The sequence below is a fragment of the Chiloscyllium plagiosum genome, chromosome 1 (genome assembly GCF_004010195.1).
Source record: "Chiloscyllium plagiosum isolate BGI_BamShark_2017 chromosome 1, ASM401019v2, whole genome shotgun sequence".
In the NCBI taxonomy this organism is placed as follows: Eukaryota; Metazoa; Chordata; class Chondrichthyes; order Orectolobiformes; family Hemiscylliidae; genus Chiloscyllium; species Chiloscyllium plagiosum.
In genome coordinates, this window is record NC_057710.1 from 55,674,656 (window position 1) to 55,696,248 (window position 21,593).

The 21,593-nt window shown below is 40.4% G+C and overlaps 1 protein-coding gene across 1 annotated transcript in view; it reads left to right on the forward strand.

Moving 5' to 3' along the window:
* The window catches only part of npr2 (natriuretic peptide receptor 2), a 163,159-nt gene that overhangs the window by 81,572 nt on the left and 59,994 nt on the right, over positions 1–21,593 (forward strand). The window contains exons 9-11 of the mRNA XM_043686946.1: positions 6,179–6,253; positions 13,860–13,937; positions 14,032–14,136. Coding sequence (XP_043542881.1) covers positions 6,179–6,253; positions 13,860–13,937; positions 14,032–14,136 — 258 coding nt within the window. The remainder of the gene's footprint in view (positions 1–6,178; positions 6,254–13,859; positions 13,938–14,031; positions 14,137–21,593) is intronic.

The window sequence follows — 21,593 nt, forward strand, 5'->3', positions numbered from 1 at the left end:
TGGCAAATGGAGTTCAATGCAGCTAAATGTGAGGTGATGCACTTTGGGAAGAATAACAGGAAGGCAGAGTACTGGGTCAATGGAAAGATTCTTGGTAGTGTGGATCTGCAGAGCGATCTTGGAGGCAATGTACATAGATCCCTGAAAGTTGGATAGTGCTGTTAAGAAGGCATACGGTGTGTTAGGTTTCATTGGTAGAGGGATTGAGTTCTGGAGCCGCAATATCATGCTGCAACAATACAAAACGCTGGTGTGGCCACATTTGAAATATTGTGTACAGTTCTGGTCGCCCCATTACAAAAAGGATGTGGAAACTTTGGAAAAGGTACAGAGGAGATTTACCAGAATATTGCCTGGTCTGGAGGGAAGGTCTTATGAGGAAAGGCTGAGAGACTTGGGTCTGTTCTCATAGGAAAGAAGAAGGCTAAGGGGGGATTTGAAAGAGACATACAAGATAATCAGAGGATTAGATAGGGTAGACAGAGAAAAACCTTATCCTAAGATGATGATTTCAGCCTGTACGAGAGGGCATAACTACAAATTGAGGGGTGACAGATTTAAGACTGATGTCAGAGGCAAGTTCTTTACACAGGGTGTGGAATGCTCTACCTGCTAATGTAGTCAACTCAGCCACATTAGGGAGATTTAAACAATCAGATAAGCTCATGGATGATTTTGGGATAGTGTAGGGGGACGAGCTGAGAAAAGTCCACAGGTCGGAACAACATCGAGGGCCAAAGGGCCTGTTCTGCGCTGTATTGTTCTATGTTCTATGTTCTATTCAGTGAAAATTCCTTTGTGAAGTTATGAGCTTTTATCTAGTAAACTTTTAAACTTAACTTCATCTGTGCCTTATTCTTTCAACCTGAAAAGAATTCTTTGTTAAATATCTATCGGTAAAGTTGTTTCAATTTCTGTCTTTATGAGTGTTGTCTTCTCTTGGTTTCTCATTGTATTTATATGATCAGGACTTCTGGCAGTCTTATCATTTGGAAGGTTCCTGTTCTCTTCTGCTGTGATATTGCTCTGTCTTCTCAAGCCTCCTCTTTGGTGACTAAGCAATTATTGAGACTGTTTCTTTGTCTGTGATACTTTAATTAATACCATGCACATGACATTTCCATATCTCCTTTGTGGTATTTCTTTTCCTAGCTGCAATGGAGTTTTTCAAGTTCAATTCCGACTTGCATCTTAAGTGGCTGTAAATATCTATATCTATTTACCTAATTAGCTATACTTAATTCCTTATCAAACCAATATTTCTGAACAAATATTGTTTCAAGACTGTGAGAAAGGTCTTCTCAACATCTTACACAATTCTCCCAAATTCTCCTGCACAGTTCAAATGGTTCAGAGTCCTGGAAATTTCCACCTATTGTGTTTCTATAATCTCGAGCCTCATTTCATTCCATAGCTTATGATCTCTCTCAATCAGACCATTAATAGATACCTGTCTTTCTCATACCACTTCTTTCTATATTTTTATCCTAATTTTTCTACTTTATCCTATTTTGCTGTAACACTGAAAACATCAGCGACAGCATGAAAACAATGTTGTGCAAGCAAAATAAGATGCAGTTTTAGGCACTGGGCAGTATTACATCTGATCTGAAATTGGATGTTTGACACATGATCGAATAAAAGCTGTTCTTCCTGTTGCATTGTCATAATATTATAGTAAAAATTGTAATTGCATATAATCTACTTCCCACAGCTGGAGAAACACTACATATAGCTTTCTGGACACCAAGCCAATAGCTTTTGAATAAATCATCATCTAAAACTAGAATTAAAACAAAATACAAGTATAACACTCGCGTCAGTTGTTAATTTATTGGTCCCAGTTGATGAAATGTATAAACAGTTTGAATTTGCTTTACTACCACTCATAAAATAGACTTGGAAGGAAATCCTAGCGTTAATTATCTTGAATTATGGAAGATTAATGTTCACATCAGACAAGTGCCAAGCAATGACTGTCTCCAACAAGAGAGAATCTAAACACCTTAACTTGACATTCAATGGCTTTCCATCATTGAAAACCCCACAATAAACAACCTAGTCATTACCACTGAACAAAAACTGCCCCGGATCAGTCATATAAATTCTGCTGCTACAAGAACAGGGTTCGCAGTGTAAGGATATGCACTAGGCCATTTAAGGCCTGATATAAGGAGAAATTTCCTCTCCCAGAATGTGGTGAGCCTGTGGAATTCTGAGTGACAGAAAGTGACTGAGTCCAAAATATTGCATGTTTACAAAGAGTTTGGTAATATTCTCAGGGCAAAAGGGAGCAAAGAATCTGGGGAGAAAGCAGGAACAGGGTACTGAGTTAGATGATCAGTCATATCATACTGAAGGGCGGAGCAGGCTCTAAGGGCTGAATGGCTTTCTCCTTACTTTCCAAGTTTCTATGATGTTGCAGTGCTATGCAATAAGAGCAGGAGAGTGGGACTAATTGGATAGCTCTGAGCCAATGAGGCACAATGAACAAATAATCTCCTTCTTGTGATGTTCGATTATATGAATGAACAATCAGTAAATTATATCATGTATTCTTCAAATGAAGGAAGTAGCTATTCTAAAACATTCAGATGTTTCATCTCTGGATACTCCTTCCACTTTTCTTACTTGTTCAAAATACTCCTGTTTGGGCCTCACCTCGAACCATGAAGTAGATTGTATATTTTACTCAGGATTTCTGATGAGTTGAACTTTGAGTTAACACAGCCAGAAGATGGTTTTGCTTGCAGAGAATTTTCCATAAGTTGAAGCTAAGTTCAAAGTAATGTATCCAGGATCAAAGGCAGTTATGAGCAAAACAAAATCAAAAGTAAAGTTCTAAAACTTTGGTCCCTGAAGTGATTTCTAAATATCACTTCTTTTACTAAAATTAGCAATGCTGCATTGGTGGTTTAGCCATAAACTCTGAGTAAGAGACTTGTGTTTGAGATTTGAAGGCAATTACTGAAATTCAAGCTGCAACAACTGATTTACAATATCCGGAGAAGTAAGTTAGAAGTGTTAGATGACAGATCGACAGCTAATTTTCTATTTTGGGGTTACTTAACATGAGAATGTCTCTTTGGTTAATTGGATGGAAACTTTGACGGTCCAGCTTTATTCTAGCCAGGGTTGGTTCATTTCGATTTGGTTGTAAATTGACTTTTGCTGCAATGTTGCTAGTTTACTATAAAATATCTGTTTGAAAGTATGCGTAGAATTTTTAAGAAAATAATAGCAAACATGCATGCCATAGGTTTAATCAATAGAAGTGAGATGACAACACTCTAGACACTGGATTATTGAACTGACTGCCACATTCCTGATCATGTATTGGCATTAAGCTGTCACAATACCGATCTAGTTAACTGAAGCCTTCTTTTAATGTGTAGGCCAGGATCCCATGCTACTTTTTCAGTATTCTGTTGCCTGAGTTTTGACATTTCCACACTGCTATTCAGATTACCCTATTGTCTTTCCCCATGCTATCATGCAGTCTGCTCTGTCATTACAAGCCCCGAGAAAACTCAGCCCCTTTGACTTTAGTTTCTTATGTACCCCTAACCTTCATCACTATTGTGTATGTTTTCAGCCACCTGCACCCAAAAGTCTGAAATTCTTTAACCAGGTCCTGAAAACCCGAGATTTTATTAGCTTCCTTTCTTTTTTTGCTCAGTCTACATTTTGTTTGATGAGATCCCTTGGTCATATTTATGGACTTAATGAAAGTTGGACGTCTTTATTCACAGAGATCAGGATCATGCCAACTGGTAAGAGCCCCATTGTTATCACCTTTGGGAATGGTCCTTTGTGTGAAGTCACACAGCTAAGTGGTGAGGAGGAGCCTTTCCCAGCAGGGAGCAGATGGGTGGTATCAGAGAACCACAGGTTGGGAGTAGGGGCAAAATTCCACCTCCATTCATCCATCCCAGTCACGTCAGCTAGTCAGAGCTAAGCAAATATTTTTGGAAGGCAGTGGTATAGCTGAGCATCCATAACTATTGGCTAGGCACCCACCAGGGACATAGAGACATCGAGTCATGGAGGTCTACAGCATGCAAACAGGCCCTTTGGCCTAACTTGTCCGTGCCGCCCAGTTTTCACAATTTAAACTGGTCCCATTTATCTGCATTTGGTCCATATCCCTCCATACCTATCCCATCCATCTACCTGTCTAAATGTTTCTTAAATGGAAAAATTGTACTCGCTTCCACCACTACCTGTGGCAGCCTGTTCCAGACACTCACCACTCTCTGTTGAAAGAATTGCCCCTCTGGATCTTTTTTGTATCTCTCCCCTCTCACCTTCATCCTAAGCCCTCTAATTTTTAAGCTCCTTTACCATGGGGAAAAGCTGCTGGCTATCTACCTTGTCTATCTACCCCTCAGTCTCCTATGCTCCAGAGAAAAAAGTCCCAGCCTATCCAACCTCTCCTCATAACTCAAACTGTCCAGACTAGGTGGCATCCTACTAAATGTTTTCTGCACCCTTTCTAGTTTAATAATATTCTTTCAAAGTAGGACAATCAGAATTACATGCAATACTCCAAATGTGGCCTCACCAATGTCCTGTACAGCTGTAACAAAACTTCCCAACTCCTGTACTCAATGAAAGCTAACATGCTGAAAGTCTTCTTCACCACCCTATCTACCTGTCACTCCATTTTCCAGGAGCTATGAATCTGTACCCCTTGATCCCATTGTTCTATAATCCCATTGGGCAATTTATCATGACCAATTCACCTAACCTGCACATTTTTTGGATTGTGGGAGGAAACCGGAGCACCCGGAGGAAACCCATGCAGACACGGGGAGAATGTGGAAACTGCACACAGATAGTTGCCTGAGGCGGGAATTGAACCCGGGTCTCTAGCCCTGTGAGGCAGCAGTGCTAACCACCGTGACGCCCACAAATTTTATATATGTCTGAAAATTTGAAAATCTAATCAGAGATAACAAAAAGTTAACTCCAACCATTTTTCTCAGCAATATAATTTACTGACACACAACCTATGTGAAGTATCTCTCCTATCTTTAATCTCTAAGTCAGCTGACAAGTTTGCAAGTTTCAGAGTTTTGTGTTTTCTCCATGACTGTCTCTCCCCTAGTCACATAGCAAGCTAACTCATTGACATTTCTCTGACTTCAACTACATTGAAGTTACTAAGCAACAGAGCATAGAATCCCTACAGTGGAAATAGAAGCCATTCAGCCCATCGAATTTGCCTCGACACACAAAGGCCATTCAAACCAGCATAAATGCAGTGGTTCTCTGAACAGTTAGTGTCAAACCCTAACCTTATCCCCATAACCCTGCATGTTTTTCTACTTAAATAATCATTGAATATCTTCTTAAATATCTTAATGGAACCTGCATCTACCACATTTTGAGACAGTGCATTCCAAACCTGGACTTCTGGCTGTGAGAACAAGTCTCTTCTTTCACCTTTTATCCACTACTTTTACAAATACTTTAAAACCGTACCCTCAGGTTCACAATCCATTGATGGATGGAAACAGTTCCTCCAGGTTAACTGCATCTGCAGTATTATGCTTTTGTTAGAACTTCCTTGAATCCCACTAAAAAAAAAATTGACTCTTTAAAAGAAGTCAACTTCAGAGAACAGAAAATGAAAAAAACATTTTCCTATACTTTATAACCCAAGTTCCTAAAAACAAATAATATATTATAAACCTTCATCACACTACCAAACGTTCATCATTTGGTTCATCCTACCATACGCAAGAACTTTGTAGCTTCCCTGTATCTTTCTTTGGTAGATCCTTAGGACTGCAAATTTGGAATGAGAGATGAAGGCTGCTAAATCTTGGATAAATATACAAGTGATGTTTTACATTCAGACAACAAATGGTTAAAGGGTAGACTTGTACCTTTAGAAAGCCATCTGATACCATGTACGGTGAAATCAGGTCAAACTGTGTGTGATTTTCAGATCATTCAAATTAAATGACACATGACTATTTTGTTTATCTTTCTTCTTGGTGATAGATGAAAGATGGACAATTCTCCCTTTATATCTGTTTTAAAGCTGTACACTGAAAGGGAAGAATGGTGTTTTATCGGATCGTTATGCTTTAATGTGAGGATAACTTTGATAAGTGAATATGCTGTGTAAGTAACATGTGTTACATTTTCTTATTTGTTTTACCAATAGCGGGGCTCCAGTTATTGCTCATTACTGACGACACAAGGGAAATACCAGCTTTTTGCAAAGACTGGCTATTTTAAGGTACTAATCTCAATTCTGTCTTAAGTATATCTATTTGCATTTTGGCTATGATGTCAGACTTTCAAAAGGACAAGTCCAGGAGGAAAATGAAACAAGATTTGCAATAATCATTGAGCCACAAGAAATCCACAGCTGCCAGAAACAACAAATCCATTCCCACTTTCAGCTCAGTGTGAAATGTATTCCTCAGAGTTCTTTCGTGTTCTTAACTCCCTGGGGTGGTCACTGGTCAGGACCTTACTTTACAGGGCTTGTCACTGAAGAATGTTAAATATGGCCATAGACAGAAAAAAACTATAAACTATATCTGTAAATATGACTCAAAAAGGAAATAGTTTCATCGTGTTATTAATCTAACAGTATTAAATTAGATATCTACTGCCAGCTATATTTTTTCCTTCACCTAGCATCATGTGGTGAAGACTTGGAATGTCAATTTCCTCTTCCTTCTCAGCTGTAATTATTTTTGTGATGGCATAAAGGAATCCCTTTCCCACCCCTTACAGGTACAAATCAAGGGTTCATGTTGGCACAGTGCAGTGCTTATTCATTCCTCCTACCAATGTAAGTGCAATATTCCAGCTAAATAAAGGATCACAGAAGGCAGCGATGGAAAAGGGGAAAACACTGAAACTCCGAATGCAACCTTCAACCAACAACCAAAATGAAATGATTAGGAAGACAATTTTATCTTGGTTTAAAGCTGAAGACTACAAAATAATGATACTTTGCATCTTTAGGTTTGAAGTTGCAGCTTACAACTTCATTTTTGTGAGACTGAAGTGCTTTTATGGACCTTTTATTACAAAGGTTTGTCAGGTTAAGCAGTGTGTGTAGGTAATGTGCTGGGCTCTTCTGTCATTGAGGATGGGGATATATGTTGAAGGCTTGTTCTCCAGTGAGTTGTTTTTAATGATCCACCACTGTACATGACTGGATGTGGCAGGACTGCAGAGCTTAGATCTGATCCATTGATTGTGGGCTTGCACTATCCATTGAATCAGGGTTGATCCCCTGCCTTGATGGTAATGGTTGAGTAGGGGATATGCTGGGCCATGAGTTTGCAAATTGTGCTGGAGTACAATTCTGCTGCTGTTGATAGATGCCCAGTGTTGAGTTGCTAGATCTGTTTGAAGTCAGGCCCGTTTCGCACGATGATAGTGCCACACAACATGATGGAGGGTATTCTTAATGTGAAGCTGGTATTTCACCTCCACAATGACCAGCCTGTTGTCACTCTGACCGATACAGTCATAGACAGATGCATCTGCAACTGACAGATTGGTAAGTATGAGGTAAAGTATGTTTTGTCCTATTGTTGGTTCCCTCACTATCTGCTACAGACCTGTCCAGCAGCTATGTTCTTTAAGACCTGACCAGCTCAATCGGTAGTGCTGCTTGACATTAGATAGACATTAAAATCCCCCACCCATTCTGTGCCCTTGCCATCCTCAGTGCTTCTTCCGAGTATTGTCCAACATGGAGGAGTACCAATTCATTAGTGCAGGGAGGATGGTCCATGGTAATCAGCAGGAGGTTTCCTTGCCCATGTTTAGCCTGAAGTCACGAGACTTCATAGCGAGCGGAGTCAATGTTGAGGAATCCCCTCCTGACTGTATACCACTGTGCCACCACCTCAGCTGGGTCTATCCTGCTGATGGGACAGGACATATGCAGGGATGCTAATGGTGACATTGTCTGTAAGATATGATTCTGTATGACTGCATCAGGTTGTTGCTTGACTAAGTTGAGTGGCAGCTTTCCCAATTGCTTTTTATTAAAATGTTTATTACAGCAGTACATCCACAACCCTAGTTTCAACTATAGGAAGTTTGGGCAGAGACCACCTAAGGGCCACATAACGTCTCGACTGACATTGAGGACAAAGCCAAACGGGGCAAGAATTGACCATAACTGTGTACCATATCATCACATATTTGTGATCCAACAACCTTTGTCCCAACACAACATTTCAGAATAGAAGTAAAAGCATTTGAAATAGATATGTTATTGCAAAATGGAACAAAACTATAAATAAATTCATTTGTGTCACATTTGTGCAAAAGAGATCATCGGTGCCTGAAAGAGTGAGCATCAAACCCCCTTGTCATTTAAAAATTGCCTTTAGTAAGGCTTTTCAAGCACAGTGGAAGCTCCACTATCTGTCACAATAACTCAGACTGATGAATAATGTGAAGAGCTTTAATTTTGGTCTTTCTTTCACAATATAAAAGCATACCAGTTAAACGAATGATTACTGATGCAATTCAAAAAGAAAAAGAAGCATGATGTAATTTTATTCGTGGAGGGAAAGAAGATGAAGTAAAAGTGAGAATAGGAAGAGCACCATTAAGTGATGTCGTATACAGGGATTCACTTTGCATAAATCGGATGAATAATTTCCATGGCAAGGAACAGGAATGTGGATAATTAAGTGTTTTTGATTAGGCTAGATTCAGGTGCTTAGAAATGGTTTTGCTTCTAAAAGAAAATACTCTATCACGAAGGTACATGGTTATTTTTAAAATTTTAACCAAAAAGGCTAAGAGATGAAAATATTTATCCAGTACTTATTGCAACTTCCTCATTTTCTTTTTTTAAAAAAAACTGGATGTAGTTTTATTTTAAATGTTGGAAGTATCCCTGAAATGTTCACTAAAATCTGACTTAATATTAGATATTTAGAATTTGAAATCAAGACTTTAATGTCAACTTCAGTTTCAAATGACCATAGTTTAATAGAAACTGAATTAGCTCCACAGAGGCTGGAATCCCTTCATCAGGTCACCCTTTATTTACACATGGAAAGATCTTGACACTGATCCATCTCCCCTCAGAGCCAGCTCTCCTGTTTATATCTGTCAGCCAGGACTCCCTGCTTGGACCAGATTAACAGCACCAATCAGGTAGCTCATATTCTGTGAGGTCCACCTGGCTGACCTCATCACAATCATTATCTCCCTCCCCCTCTGAATTCGTGAACATAGGTTGGTTCTTTTTTTTGTAGCTCCTCCTGGGGTGTATTAGCACCAGGTTGGGTTCCTCCAACTCTGCCTCAAGAAATGGATGGCATGTAATGCATTGTAGTTTGCCTCTTGTGCCCAAGAGCGTCTCGGAAGAAATTCATTTTCACCATGTCCATCGCAGATTCCGAGATTCTTCAACACTTGATGGATAAGAAGAACCCACGGATTCCAGAACAGTGGCAAAGGCCATTGAGGAGTCAGGCACACTGGCTCTCACACAGTTTGCAGCTTTCATATGGTCCACATGCTTGACCGTCGCACCCACCTAGACATTACATATCACTGGACATGACCTCGTATTGACCATGCCATTTACCCATGCAGGGCCATTCCCATGGTTCCTACACCAAACTCCCTGAAGTAAACTGTCTCTGGCAATTAGTGGAATCTCGCATCCGGCATTCATGTTCCTGATGCAATTTCACTCTCCCAGCAAGGCCCGGGATGGTCAGAATTAACTTGGTGCGGAGTCTTCTACCCATTATCAACTCTGCTGGAGTTATTCCTGAGATGGACACAGTGAACATCAGTGCCTCAAATGAATTTCTTCTGAGACGTCTTGGGCACAAGAGGCAAGCTACTACGCGTTATATGCCATCCATATCTTGAGGCAGAATTGGTCCGACAATCAAACAGGATTCGGGACAGTTTGGCATCTGAAGTATTGAATTTAAGCAAGAAGTTGATGATACATCTTAACCTTCTCCTGAAGTCTCAGTATTCCATCTCGTATTATTCCATCTCATTCATCCAACCCATATTAAAAAATGGCTTAAGGCACTATTCACTGCAAAGGATATGAACCTTGACAATAATCTGACACTAGTACACCTGTACGTACAAACAAACAAATTGCAAGGAGGAATAGGACATACCCTTCAGTAAGATTGTGGCAGATTAGAGTACTCCATATTTCTACCTATCCATGATATCCTTTCGCTCCTTTGCCCTTCAGGGATCTATCTATCTCTGCCTTAAGCATATTCAAAGACTCTGTTCCCACCATCTTTCAAGGAAGAGTGTTCCAAAGCTTCAAACCCCTCAATAAGAAAACAAAATCTCTTTATTTCTGTCTCAAACGGGTGATCCCTTATTTTTAAGCAGTGTTCCCAGTTTTAGAAATTTAAATATAAACTTATGCTCCAGAATACTTGGTTCCCAAGCCAAGCTGGCCCAGCACATCTAATACTGGGATCCATCTGGACATATAGAAAATTGCCCAAAATGTCCTCAGTACTGAAAGGACAAATCCAACTCTGCTAATTACCCCCCATCAGTCTACTTTCAGTCAGTTGTTATGTGATAATAGGGATCATCGACAGTGTTATTAAGGAGCACATGCTTAGCAACAACCTGTCCATTGACACTTAGTTTGGGTTCTTCCAGGCGACTCAACTCCTGACCTAATTAGAAACTTGCTCCAACCATGGAGAAAAGGCTGAATTCTAAAAGCGAGGTGAGAGAGAGTGCCCTTGACTTCAAGGCTGAGTGTAACATCAAGGAGCCCGAGCTAGACCAGAATCAATGGAAATCAGGGTAAAAACCCTCCGCTGGTTGGAGTCATATCTGGCATATAGGAAGATGGTTGTGGTTGTAAGGTAAATTATCTCAGCTCCAGGATATCTCGGCAGGAGTTCCTCAGGTAGTCTCCTAGACCTAACTTTCTTCAGCTGCTTCATCAATAGCCCTGCCTGTATCCTAAGGTCAGAAGTGGGGATGGTCACTAACGGTTCCACAGAGTTCAGCATTGTTCATGATTCCAGCTGAGTGCATATGCAGCAAGACCCGGACAATGTCCAGGCTTGAGATAGAGTCATAGAGATGTACAGCATGGAAACAGACCCTTCGGTCCAACCTGTCCATGCCGACCAGATATCCCAACCCAATCTAGTCCCACCTGCCAGCACCAAGCCCATATCCCTCCAAATCCTTCCTATTTATATACCCATCCAAATGCCTCTTAAATGTTACAATTGTACCAGCCTCCACCACTTCCTCTGGCAGCTCATTCCATACACGTACCACCCTCTGTGTGAAAAAGTTGCCCTTTAGGTCTCTTTTATATCTTTCCCCTCTCACCCTAAACCTATGCCCCCTAGTTCTGGACACCCAGATCCCAGGGAAAAGACTTTGTCTATTTACCCTATCCATGCCCCTCATAATTTTGTAAACCTCTATAAGGTCACCCCTCAGCCTCCGTCGCTCCAGGGAAAACAACCCCAGCCTGTTCAGCCTCTCCCTATAGCTCAAGTGGTAAGTGACATTCATGCCACACGAATGCCAGGCAATGACAATCTCCAAGCAAGAAACTAACCATCAGCCTTTGAAATTCAATAGCTTTACTATCACTGTATTACCCAGTATTGATATCTTGGGAGTTGCCATTGACCAAAAACCACACTGCAGTAACCATATTCATACTGGAGCTACTAGAGCATGTCAGAAGTGAGTGACAAATTATGCAGTGAGAAATTCATGTTCTGTGTCCTCAGTGTCTGTCCACCATCTACAAGGCACAGGTCAGAAGTAACTCGCCATTTATCTGGATAAAATGCCTGCTTTGTTGGTAGCTCATCTATTACTTTCAACATTCATGTTATTCATCACTATATAGACAGGCAGGAGGCTGGATGAACAGCAAGCCAGACAGCATCAGGAGGTGGACTCCAAATAGACCCCACCACCAAGAACATCTTCCCCTCCCCGCCCCTCTCTGCCTTCCTCAAGGACCATTCCCTCCGACAGCCCCACGCCAGCCCCACCACCGAGCCCCCAAGTACCTTCCCCTGCAACCAGAAAAGATGCAAAACCTGCCAGTACACCATCACCTCCATCCAGGGCCCCAAACAGTCCTTCCAGGTGAGACAGAGGTTCACCTGCCTCTCTTCCAACCTAGTTTACTGCATCAGGTGCTCCTGATATGGTCTTCTCCACATTGGGGAGACCAAATGTAAACTTAGGGAATGGCTCACCGAGCATCATAGCCGGGTCCGCAGGGGCTGACCAGACCTTCCAGTCACTGCTCATTTCAATTCCCCCATTATTCCCTTTCCAACATGACCATTCTTGCCTTCCTCCATTGTCAAGACAAACCACAGCTCCTATTGGAAAAACAACCCCTTATCTTCTGCCTGGGCACCCTATAGCCCGGAGTACTCAACACTGAATTCTCCAATTTCAAATAACCTCTGTCCCCATCCCCTGACTCCCTTCCCAGCCCCTCCCCCTCCCTTCCACTCCTCCCTGCCACCAACTGGATTCATTCCTCCCATTGACCAACTAGGTTGTGCCTTACATCTGTCTTCACCTATCTCCACTTCACCACCCTGCCCCCACCTCCCCCTTTATCAGCAGCTCCCCCCACACACATTCCCGGTCCTGAAGAAGGGTTACACCTGAAGTGTCAACTTCTGCACCTCCTGATGCTGCCTGGCTTGCTGCGTTCTTCCAGCCTCCTGCCTGTCTACTTTGGATTCCAGCATCTGCAGATTTTTTTGTCTTCATCACTGTGTGACAGCACTGCATACCATCAACACGATGTACTGCAGCCATTCACCTAAGCTCTTCCAACAGCACTTTTCAAACCCATAACTTCTACCACCTATAAGGACAAAGGCAGCAGATACACGGGAACAGCTGCAAGTTCCCCTCCAAACCGTTCACCATCCTGACTTGGAACTACATCACCATTCCTTCACTGTCGCTGGGTCAAAGTCTGGAAATTCCCTCCCTAGCAGCACTGAGAGTTTTCCAACATTCCAAGGACTGCAGTGATTCAAAACGGTAACTCACTACCATCTCATCAAGGGTAATGAAGAATGGACAATAAATGCTGATAGATTGTAATCAAATGAACAAATGAAAAAAATACATGGGCTGTGATGCTGTTAAGTACTTTGTGTATGTTCCGACAGCAGCAGTACAAACTGCAACAGCTGAAATAGTAGTAGAACTAGCTTGAAAAATGCAGTTTCCTATTTTCACAGGTTCTGTTTTCCCTATTTTAGTGTTCCCCATTGCTCCTTGCAGTCTCACAAACTCAGTTGAAACTTTAAAAAAGCTAGTCCCAGGATTCATTATATTATTATAGGTTCCTTATGTTCTTCAAGCACTAACACTGGCCATTTGCAGTAGTTGTTGCCCATTCGGGGCAGGATTGAAAACATTCATTCGAGTGAGGGGACCTCAAGTGGAGTGTAAAGCCAATCGTGACCAGTTGAAAACTTGAGCATGTGTAATGGTTTTGTAAAGTTCCTTACGTTCCCAAGAATAATGAGTTGCAAACCTAATTCTCATCTGCTAATTATATTTTTTTATGGTAGTGAAAGGTTCATGAAACAAAAATTGAATTTAATACTCTTCTGATTGTAGCAGATTATAAGTGCAAATTTTAACCAAAAGCTATAAATAACTTCTCAAAAATTTATTTTCATGTTATTTCTATGAATTAAGTAAACTTAATTTTGACAATTTATTAGCTTTCATAACTGTTTTTAGAATGTACTGAAGATTGTTTATTCTCATCATCACAATATCCTTCATTTATTTGTTCAATTAAGATATTAATTGTTTATTTTCAGGGTAATTTAGTTGCAATCAAACATACAAATAAGAAAAGGATTGAGCTCACCAGGCAAGTGCTGTTTGAACTAAAATACGTAAGTGTGTCTTTTCCTGTCGACAACATAGATGTCCTTAGCAGTGCTTTATCAGCCTGAGCACAAGTGTACCCAGGTTTTCTCTCTGTTACAGATGCGGGATGTGCAGTTTAATCATTTGACAAGGTTCATTGGAGCCTGCATTGATCAACCTAACATCTGCATTGTAACAGAATATTGCCCTCGAGGAAGTCTTCAGGTAAGATTTGTAACACTAATGGGAAATGAAAACTGAACCCACAGTAGTCTCTGGTTGAAATATTTTTGATTTGATTTATTATTGTCACACGTACCTAAGTACAGTGAAAAGTTTTGTTTTGCATGCAGTACAGGCAGATCATTACATACAAATCATAGGGTGATTAAACAGAGCGAAGTTATGACTGCAGAGAAGGTGCACAAAAAGCAAGATCAACATTGGGTTGAGATTTGAAAAGTTCATTCAGAAATCTAATAACAGCGGGGAAGGAGCTATTCTTGAACCCATTGGTACGTGTGTTTAAGCTTTTGTCTCTTCCGCCTGATGGAAGAGGTTGGAAGAGATTATAGCCATGGTGAGAGGGGTCTTTGATGATGTTGGCAGCCTTTCCATGGCAATGAGAAGTGCAGATGGAACCAGTGGATGGAAGGTTGACTTGCGTGATGGTCATAATCTTCTGTAGTCTCTCACAGTCCTGGGCAGCGCAGTTGCCGTACCATGCTGTGATTCATCCAGATAGAATGCTTTCTATTTTTTTTCTTTTTACTTTTCTCCATGCTACTGCCTAACTGTGGTAGTGCTTATATTTTCCCAAGCACCCATGTTGTGTGTGTGCAGATGTGAGACACAGTGAAGAACAAGGGCGTAAACCTTTATTTGTATTCCACTACCAGGAAGAGAGGAAACACCAGAGTGGCCAGTCACAAGCAGTGCCCTTAGAATACTTTCTATTGTGCATCTGTAAAAGTTGGTGACGGTCCTTATGGACTTGTTGAATTTCCTTAGCCTCCTGAGGAAGAAGATGCCTTTGACCATCACATTTATTTGGGTGGTCCTTCCTCAAGTTGCTGAAAGTAGTTTCATCAGTGGGCATCAAGCAGCTGGCTTCCAGAAATTACATTTTCAACATCAGCTTTGAAAACACAGTTGTTTTATCAAGATAAATACTTACTTATTAATCGTAAAGCCAAGAACTGGGGATGCTGGAAATCTGAAACAAAAATAGAAATTCCTGGAGAAAATCAGCAGCATTTGTGAAGAGAAAGCAGAGTTAATGTTTTGGGTCCAATGACCCTTCATTAAAAATGTTAATTGCTAACTAATGAAACATAGCCCATTATTGTACTTGCGAAGTAAAAATTGATTATTAATAAGTCTGTAAGTTAGCTTGCTGAGCTTGAAGCTTTGTCTTCAGACATTTGATAACCATATAGGTAACTTTATCAGTGAGAGTCCATCTTCTCAAAAGTCACTATTGATTATTAATATCCCAATGTAGGGGAGCCCAAACAGCAAAAGCTTTAATTACTGTTATGGTGCCGTGCTGTAGCCAATGAGACCTAAATTCCAGTCTCATTTGCTCCAAAGGTGTGTAATGACATTTTTGAACAGATTGATTAGGAAGAATTTTCCAAATGCTGTGGGTGTGAAGCAAGTTTGCATTCAGCTACATTTTGATATTTCAGGTGTGTTTTCTGTCCAAAATTGAGTGTAAACAAATGTATGTTATTTTGGTTAGATAGTCAATGCATATGCTTAGGTAAGAAAGTATGCAGAGTGTAACGTCAGTCATTGAGCATACTGATTGAATCCAGTAGTGCATTGATTTTAATGTTCCTGTTAAAATCCACAGTTAACCTTGCATAGTGGAACAATCAATTACAAAGCATTCTTTCCCATCAGGTTATTTCAAGGAATCATCAATAACTTTGGCTTAGTTTCTCATTAACATCTATCAAGCATTAATGATCACATTTGGTGATCAGGACTGCTACATATGATTGGTGTGGCTGTTACCATGTAGTGGGATATGTAGTAATAAAACTTGGTTCTGACATCAAGGGTTCACATGCCTTGTCACTTGCATCCTATTTCCAGCCGCATGAAGCAGGGATGACATAGAGGAGGACAAGCTTCTCAAATAGGGAGGAAGAGGAGGAGAAGGAATTGCACCAGGAGCTCCTGAACACCCAATGTGCTCAGAAAGTGAAGTGGTTTTGTTTTGTTCAGGGTATTGGTAGCGCCTTTCAATGTCAACTCTGCCATGGCTGCTTTTAGCAGCCCTGACTAGACATTATTACTACCAGACACTTATCAAGTTGCCAGTCCACTTTTTGAGGCATTGCAAATTCCCAGCCGGGGGCATGATAGCTGTGTTTCACTATGGAGGTGTTATTGAAGTCTGCCACTGGTTGCAGGCAGCCTGGTGATTTCAGAGTATGGAAAAGACAGAATTGTTAGTGACAGTAAAAGTGATTCTGAATGCAACTGTGGGAAGAACATTGTCATCTAGAATAGTACGGCAGGGATCCTGATCATTTAGTCCAAATAGAATGAAGAATTAGGTGATGGTTAAAAATGGTCATTCTGCTATAACACACCTTTCGTCAATACGACTTTGCTGTAATGCTCTTTCTAAAGCGCAAATATTTAAAATGTGCGTTGGCTATAACACAATTACATCACCAACACTTTAAGCGCTGTTTCTCAAGTGTGAATTTTCTATAACATGATGTTGCATAAGAATACAACCAATGCATGATAAGAGAACTGACTATATATTAATTCAGAGATAATTGGGTGAGCACTTGACTGGGTGCATATAAAGGGGGAACAAGTAATCAGTGTTGGAGTTTGTGGTGTGGGAGTGGAAATAAATCTCTGAGTAGAAAAGTATATGTCTGGAATTGATGTAAGTAGCATTTAACCTCTGGTATTTAACAAAGGATGGTTTGCGTTGGCCTTTTTCCAGACTGAAACAGGCAAAGCCTCCAACATCTTACTATCTGTTATTGCATTCAATGCAGATAAAGAGGAATACATAACCAGAAACTGCCAAGTTAGCAGTTTTCTTCAGGTGCAGAGAGCCCTTGTGACTGTACACTTGCATGTAAGCTCAGAGATGTACCACAACGGTAAATGATCCTAATCCATCTGTGTCTCACTGGAGTGTTGCCATACTCTGCATTCATTTTAACTTCAAGGTGGAAGACTATAAAAAATGTTTTATACTGTTTCATTTGGCCTGATCAGGCTACAATTTCCGCTGATGCTAATTCCTCTTTGAAGAAGAATAAGACTCTTGGAATACACATTGGAAAAATGTCTTCCTTGATAGTGAAAAAGTAGTGTTCGGATCATTATCATCATATCATTGTGGAATGATAGAATAATGGCAGTGTCACTAATGTAATAACCCTATGGCCTAGAATAATATTCTGGTGACATGAGTATAAATCCAATCACAGCAACTGGGAGATCTCTTAAAAATAATTAATAAGTCTATGAACCAAATTATTCATAATCATGAATTCAGGCATCTTGACGTATTCAGGCCTACACTCTAAAATAACTTTGTATGGTGCTAAAAATCTTTACAGAAATAAATATTATGAAGCACATAGATTGTAACAGTTCAAGATGGCAGCTCAGTACCATTTTCCCAAGAACTTGATTAGTAACAAGTATTTATCTTGCCAGTAATACCCATATTCCAAAGAATGTATAAAAAAACTTCACACATTAAATGATCATAAGCAACGGCGTGAGGCCAGCTGAAAAGGAAAGGTACAATATACAAGATGCAGAAAAGTAACAAGGGCCAGAGATGCATGGGAACACCACCAAGTTCTCCTCCAAACCACACATCATTCGGACATGGAAATATGTCACTATTCCTTCACTGTTGCAGTGCCAAAATCCTGGATCTTATTTCTTAACATTTCAGGTACACTTAAATCACCATAGAGTATTATGGTGCAAGAATAAAATACAAGAGCAAAGATGTACTACTGAGGCTGTAAAAGGGTCTGGTTGGACTGCATTGGAATATTGCGAACAACTTTTGCCGCCATATCTAAGGAAGGATGTGCTGGCCTTGGAGGGGATCCAGAGGAAATTTGTAGCAATGAAGGGCTTGTCATATGGGGAGTGGTTGAGGACTGTGGGTCTGTATTCAATGGAGTTTAGAAGGATGAGAGGGGATCTGATTGAAACTTACAGAATATTGAGAGGCCTGGATAGAGTAGACATAGAGATGTTTCCACTAGTAGGACAGACTAGGACCTGAAGGCACAACATTTAGAACTGAAATGAGGTGGAATTTCTTCAGCCAGTGAGTGGTGAACCTGTAGCTGAATCATTGCCACAGAGGGCTGTGGAGCCTTAAGTGTACTTAAGACAGAGATAGATAGGTTCTTGATGAGTAAGGGAATCAAGGGATATAGGAAGAAAACAGGAGAATGGAGTTGAGAAATACATCACCCATGACCAACGGACCAAATATATATTTACCCAGCCTTGACAGCCCTCTATGGGTAAAGTTTAATATCCTCTGAGAGCAGATATTCATCCTCATATCTGTCTTAAACGTGGAACCTCTTATTCTCAGATTATACCCTCTGGTCCTAGATTCTCCCACAAGGGGAAATAATCTTCCCACACCTACACTGTCAAGTCCCCTTGCAATCTTACATGTCTCAATAAGGTCACTGCCAATTCATCTGAATTCCAATGAGTATGGTCCAAAGCTACTCAAATTTTCTTCATAAGATATTCCCTTCATACCTGGCATCAGTCCAGTGAAGCTTCTCTGGATTGCCTCCAAAGCCAGTTTATCTTTCCTAAGAAAAAGGGCCCAGAATTGTTCACAGTATTCCAGCTGGGGTCTGACCAGTGTATTGTATAGTTTTAGTGAAACCTCCCTTCTTTTATACTCCACTCCCTTTGAAATCATGGCCAACACTTGATTTGCTTTCTCTATTACCTGTTGAGTGGAGATGCTATCATTTTGAGATTTATTCACGAGGACTCCCAGACCTTTTTACAGACCTTCTCCATTTAAATAATATTCAGCTCCTCTATTGTTCCTGCCAAAGTGCATAACCTTACATTTCCCTATACTTTATTCCATCTGCCAAGGTTTTACCCACTCGCTTAACCTTTCTATGTCTCTTTTTGTGTCATCTAAAAATTTGTAGTATATTCACTTTCCTCATTGAAGTCACTGATATATAGTGTTAATAATTGTGACCTCAGCACTGATCCCTGTGGCAATCCAATAGGCGCAGGATTCTGAAAATGCCTACTTTATCTAAAGTCTTTGTCTTTTGTTCATTATCCAATGCTGTTTCCAATATCATGTGCTTTAAATTATTAAGTAATGGTGGTATGTTATAAAATGCCTTTGAAAATCTAAATACATTGCATCTATTGGTTCCCTTTTATCTATCCTGTTTGTTACTTCCTCAAAGAACTCTTACAAATTTGTCAGGCACTATTTTCCCTTTGTGAAGCTGTGCTGACTTTGATCGTATTATTTATTTCTAAATGCCTTGCTATTACATCCTTTATAAAGATGCCAACATTTTCCCAATAACCAGCTTTAAATTAAGCAGCCTGTAATTACTTATTTGTTGTCTCCTCTTTTTAAATAAATGTGTCGCATTGGCACTTTCGCTGTTGTGACAGCTGTGTATTTATTTACTGTCCTCCTTTTAGAGTCATAGAGATGTACAGCATGGAAACAGACCCTTCGATCAAACTTGTCCATGCCGACCAAATATCCCAACCCAATCTAGTCCCACCTGCCAGCACCCGGCCTATATCCCTCCAAACCCTTCCTATTCATACACCCATTCAGATGCCTTTTAAATGTTGCAACTACTATCCTCCACCACTTCCTTTGGCAGCTCATTCCATACACTTATCACCCTCTGCATGAAAAAGTTGCCCCTTAGGTCTCTTTATATCTTTCCCCTCTCACCCTAAACCTCTAGTCCTGGACTCTCCCACCCCAGGGAAGAGACTTTGTCAGTTTATCCTATCTATGCCCCTCATGATTTTATAAACCTCTACAAGGTTCCACAGCATCCAACCAAGGGAAAACAGCCCTAGCCTATTCAACCTCTCCCTATAGCTCAAATCCTTCAGCCCTGGCAACATCCTTGTAAATCTTTTCTGAATCTTTTCAAGTTGCGCAACATCTTTCCGATAGGAAAACTAGAATTGCACACAGTATTCCAAAATGTCCTGTACAACTGCAACATGACCTCCCAATTCCTGTACTCGATACTCTCAAAGACAACACAAGCACACATACAGACACACATGTCCAGACACACACACACATACAGAGACACACCTCCACATCCACACAGACTTTGTACTTTTCTTCATTACAGAAGGCAGTAACCTGGACCCCACTTTGGCTGACACGTCTCCTTTTTGTCCTCAAAAGCACCGTAATTTTGGATGAAGTATTATTTCTGTAATTTAACTTGCATGGACCCCAATCTAAAGCTGACCGACAGCTTCAAAATAGTAGGCACTGTTCCCAAATACAAACTAATCAGGAACAGCATGATTCTGAACCCATGACACATACAAGAAAGTTGTTGCATGAGTTTTGTAAACAAAACTGCATATACACCATATATTTACTGGTACTGGCTGCATGAAGGCACAGAAGTACTAATGCAATTCTAAGGGCATTTAGAGGCATGCTTCCTTGAAGATTGTGAATTTTTACATAAATGAGTGCATTTCTATACTTCACTTTTATTGGAATTTCAATCTAAAAAGAGCGAAACAAGGACATACAATTTTCACTATGCTTTATTCCATTGCCATAAATCCAGTTGAGTTCAATATGGAGGTCCTGCCATAATTAAGCCATAGTTTCATCTGAAAATAATGAGTTAGGATAGGGAGCAGCATTGGCTCTCTTGAATATGTTCTGCCATTTGCTAAGATCACAGCTGGTCTGGTTATGAACACAATCCATTTTCCTGGCTAGCTTCGTCCTATTTCCTTTGACTCCTTTATCCTTCATTAATCTATCTCTATCATAAAAGTATTTAAAGACCTGCCTCCCCATCCATAATTATATGTGGCAACTCTGGGGCAAAGTGACTTTTGGATTTTCAACATGCAAATCAGACTGAAATTTATGAACATGTGTAAATGTATTCACAAAATGTTCAGGGGGAATGAACTGAGTAGAGGGACTAACAAAACAGTTGAAGAACCATGGCACACAATGGATCAACAACATGTTGCTGTAAGACAATGGTGTAGGTAAATTACACTCTTCACCTTCCTTAATAATTGACACGCTGTTGTGAGAAATTTAGATAATGAAATTGAATATATATTTAGCAATAACTGGGCCAAAGTCCTGGAAAATCATTGTAAACGACACTAACAGACTGCGGAGGTTTAAGACAATGGACCGCCATCTCCTTCTGGAGAGCAACTGGGGATTGAGCATAAATGCCTTGCAGCTCATGAATGAATTTTTAAGAATATTGGATCTGAAAAGAAGCAAGTTGATGGAAGCATCCATTTTATATGTCAGCTTTGAAGAAGGGGAGCCACAAAATTTTCACTTGAGTGCAGAAATTAGTGGGCGGCACGGTGGCACAGTGGTTAGCACTGCTGCCTCACAGCGCCAGAGA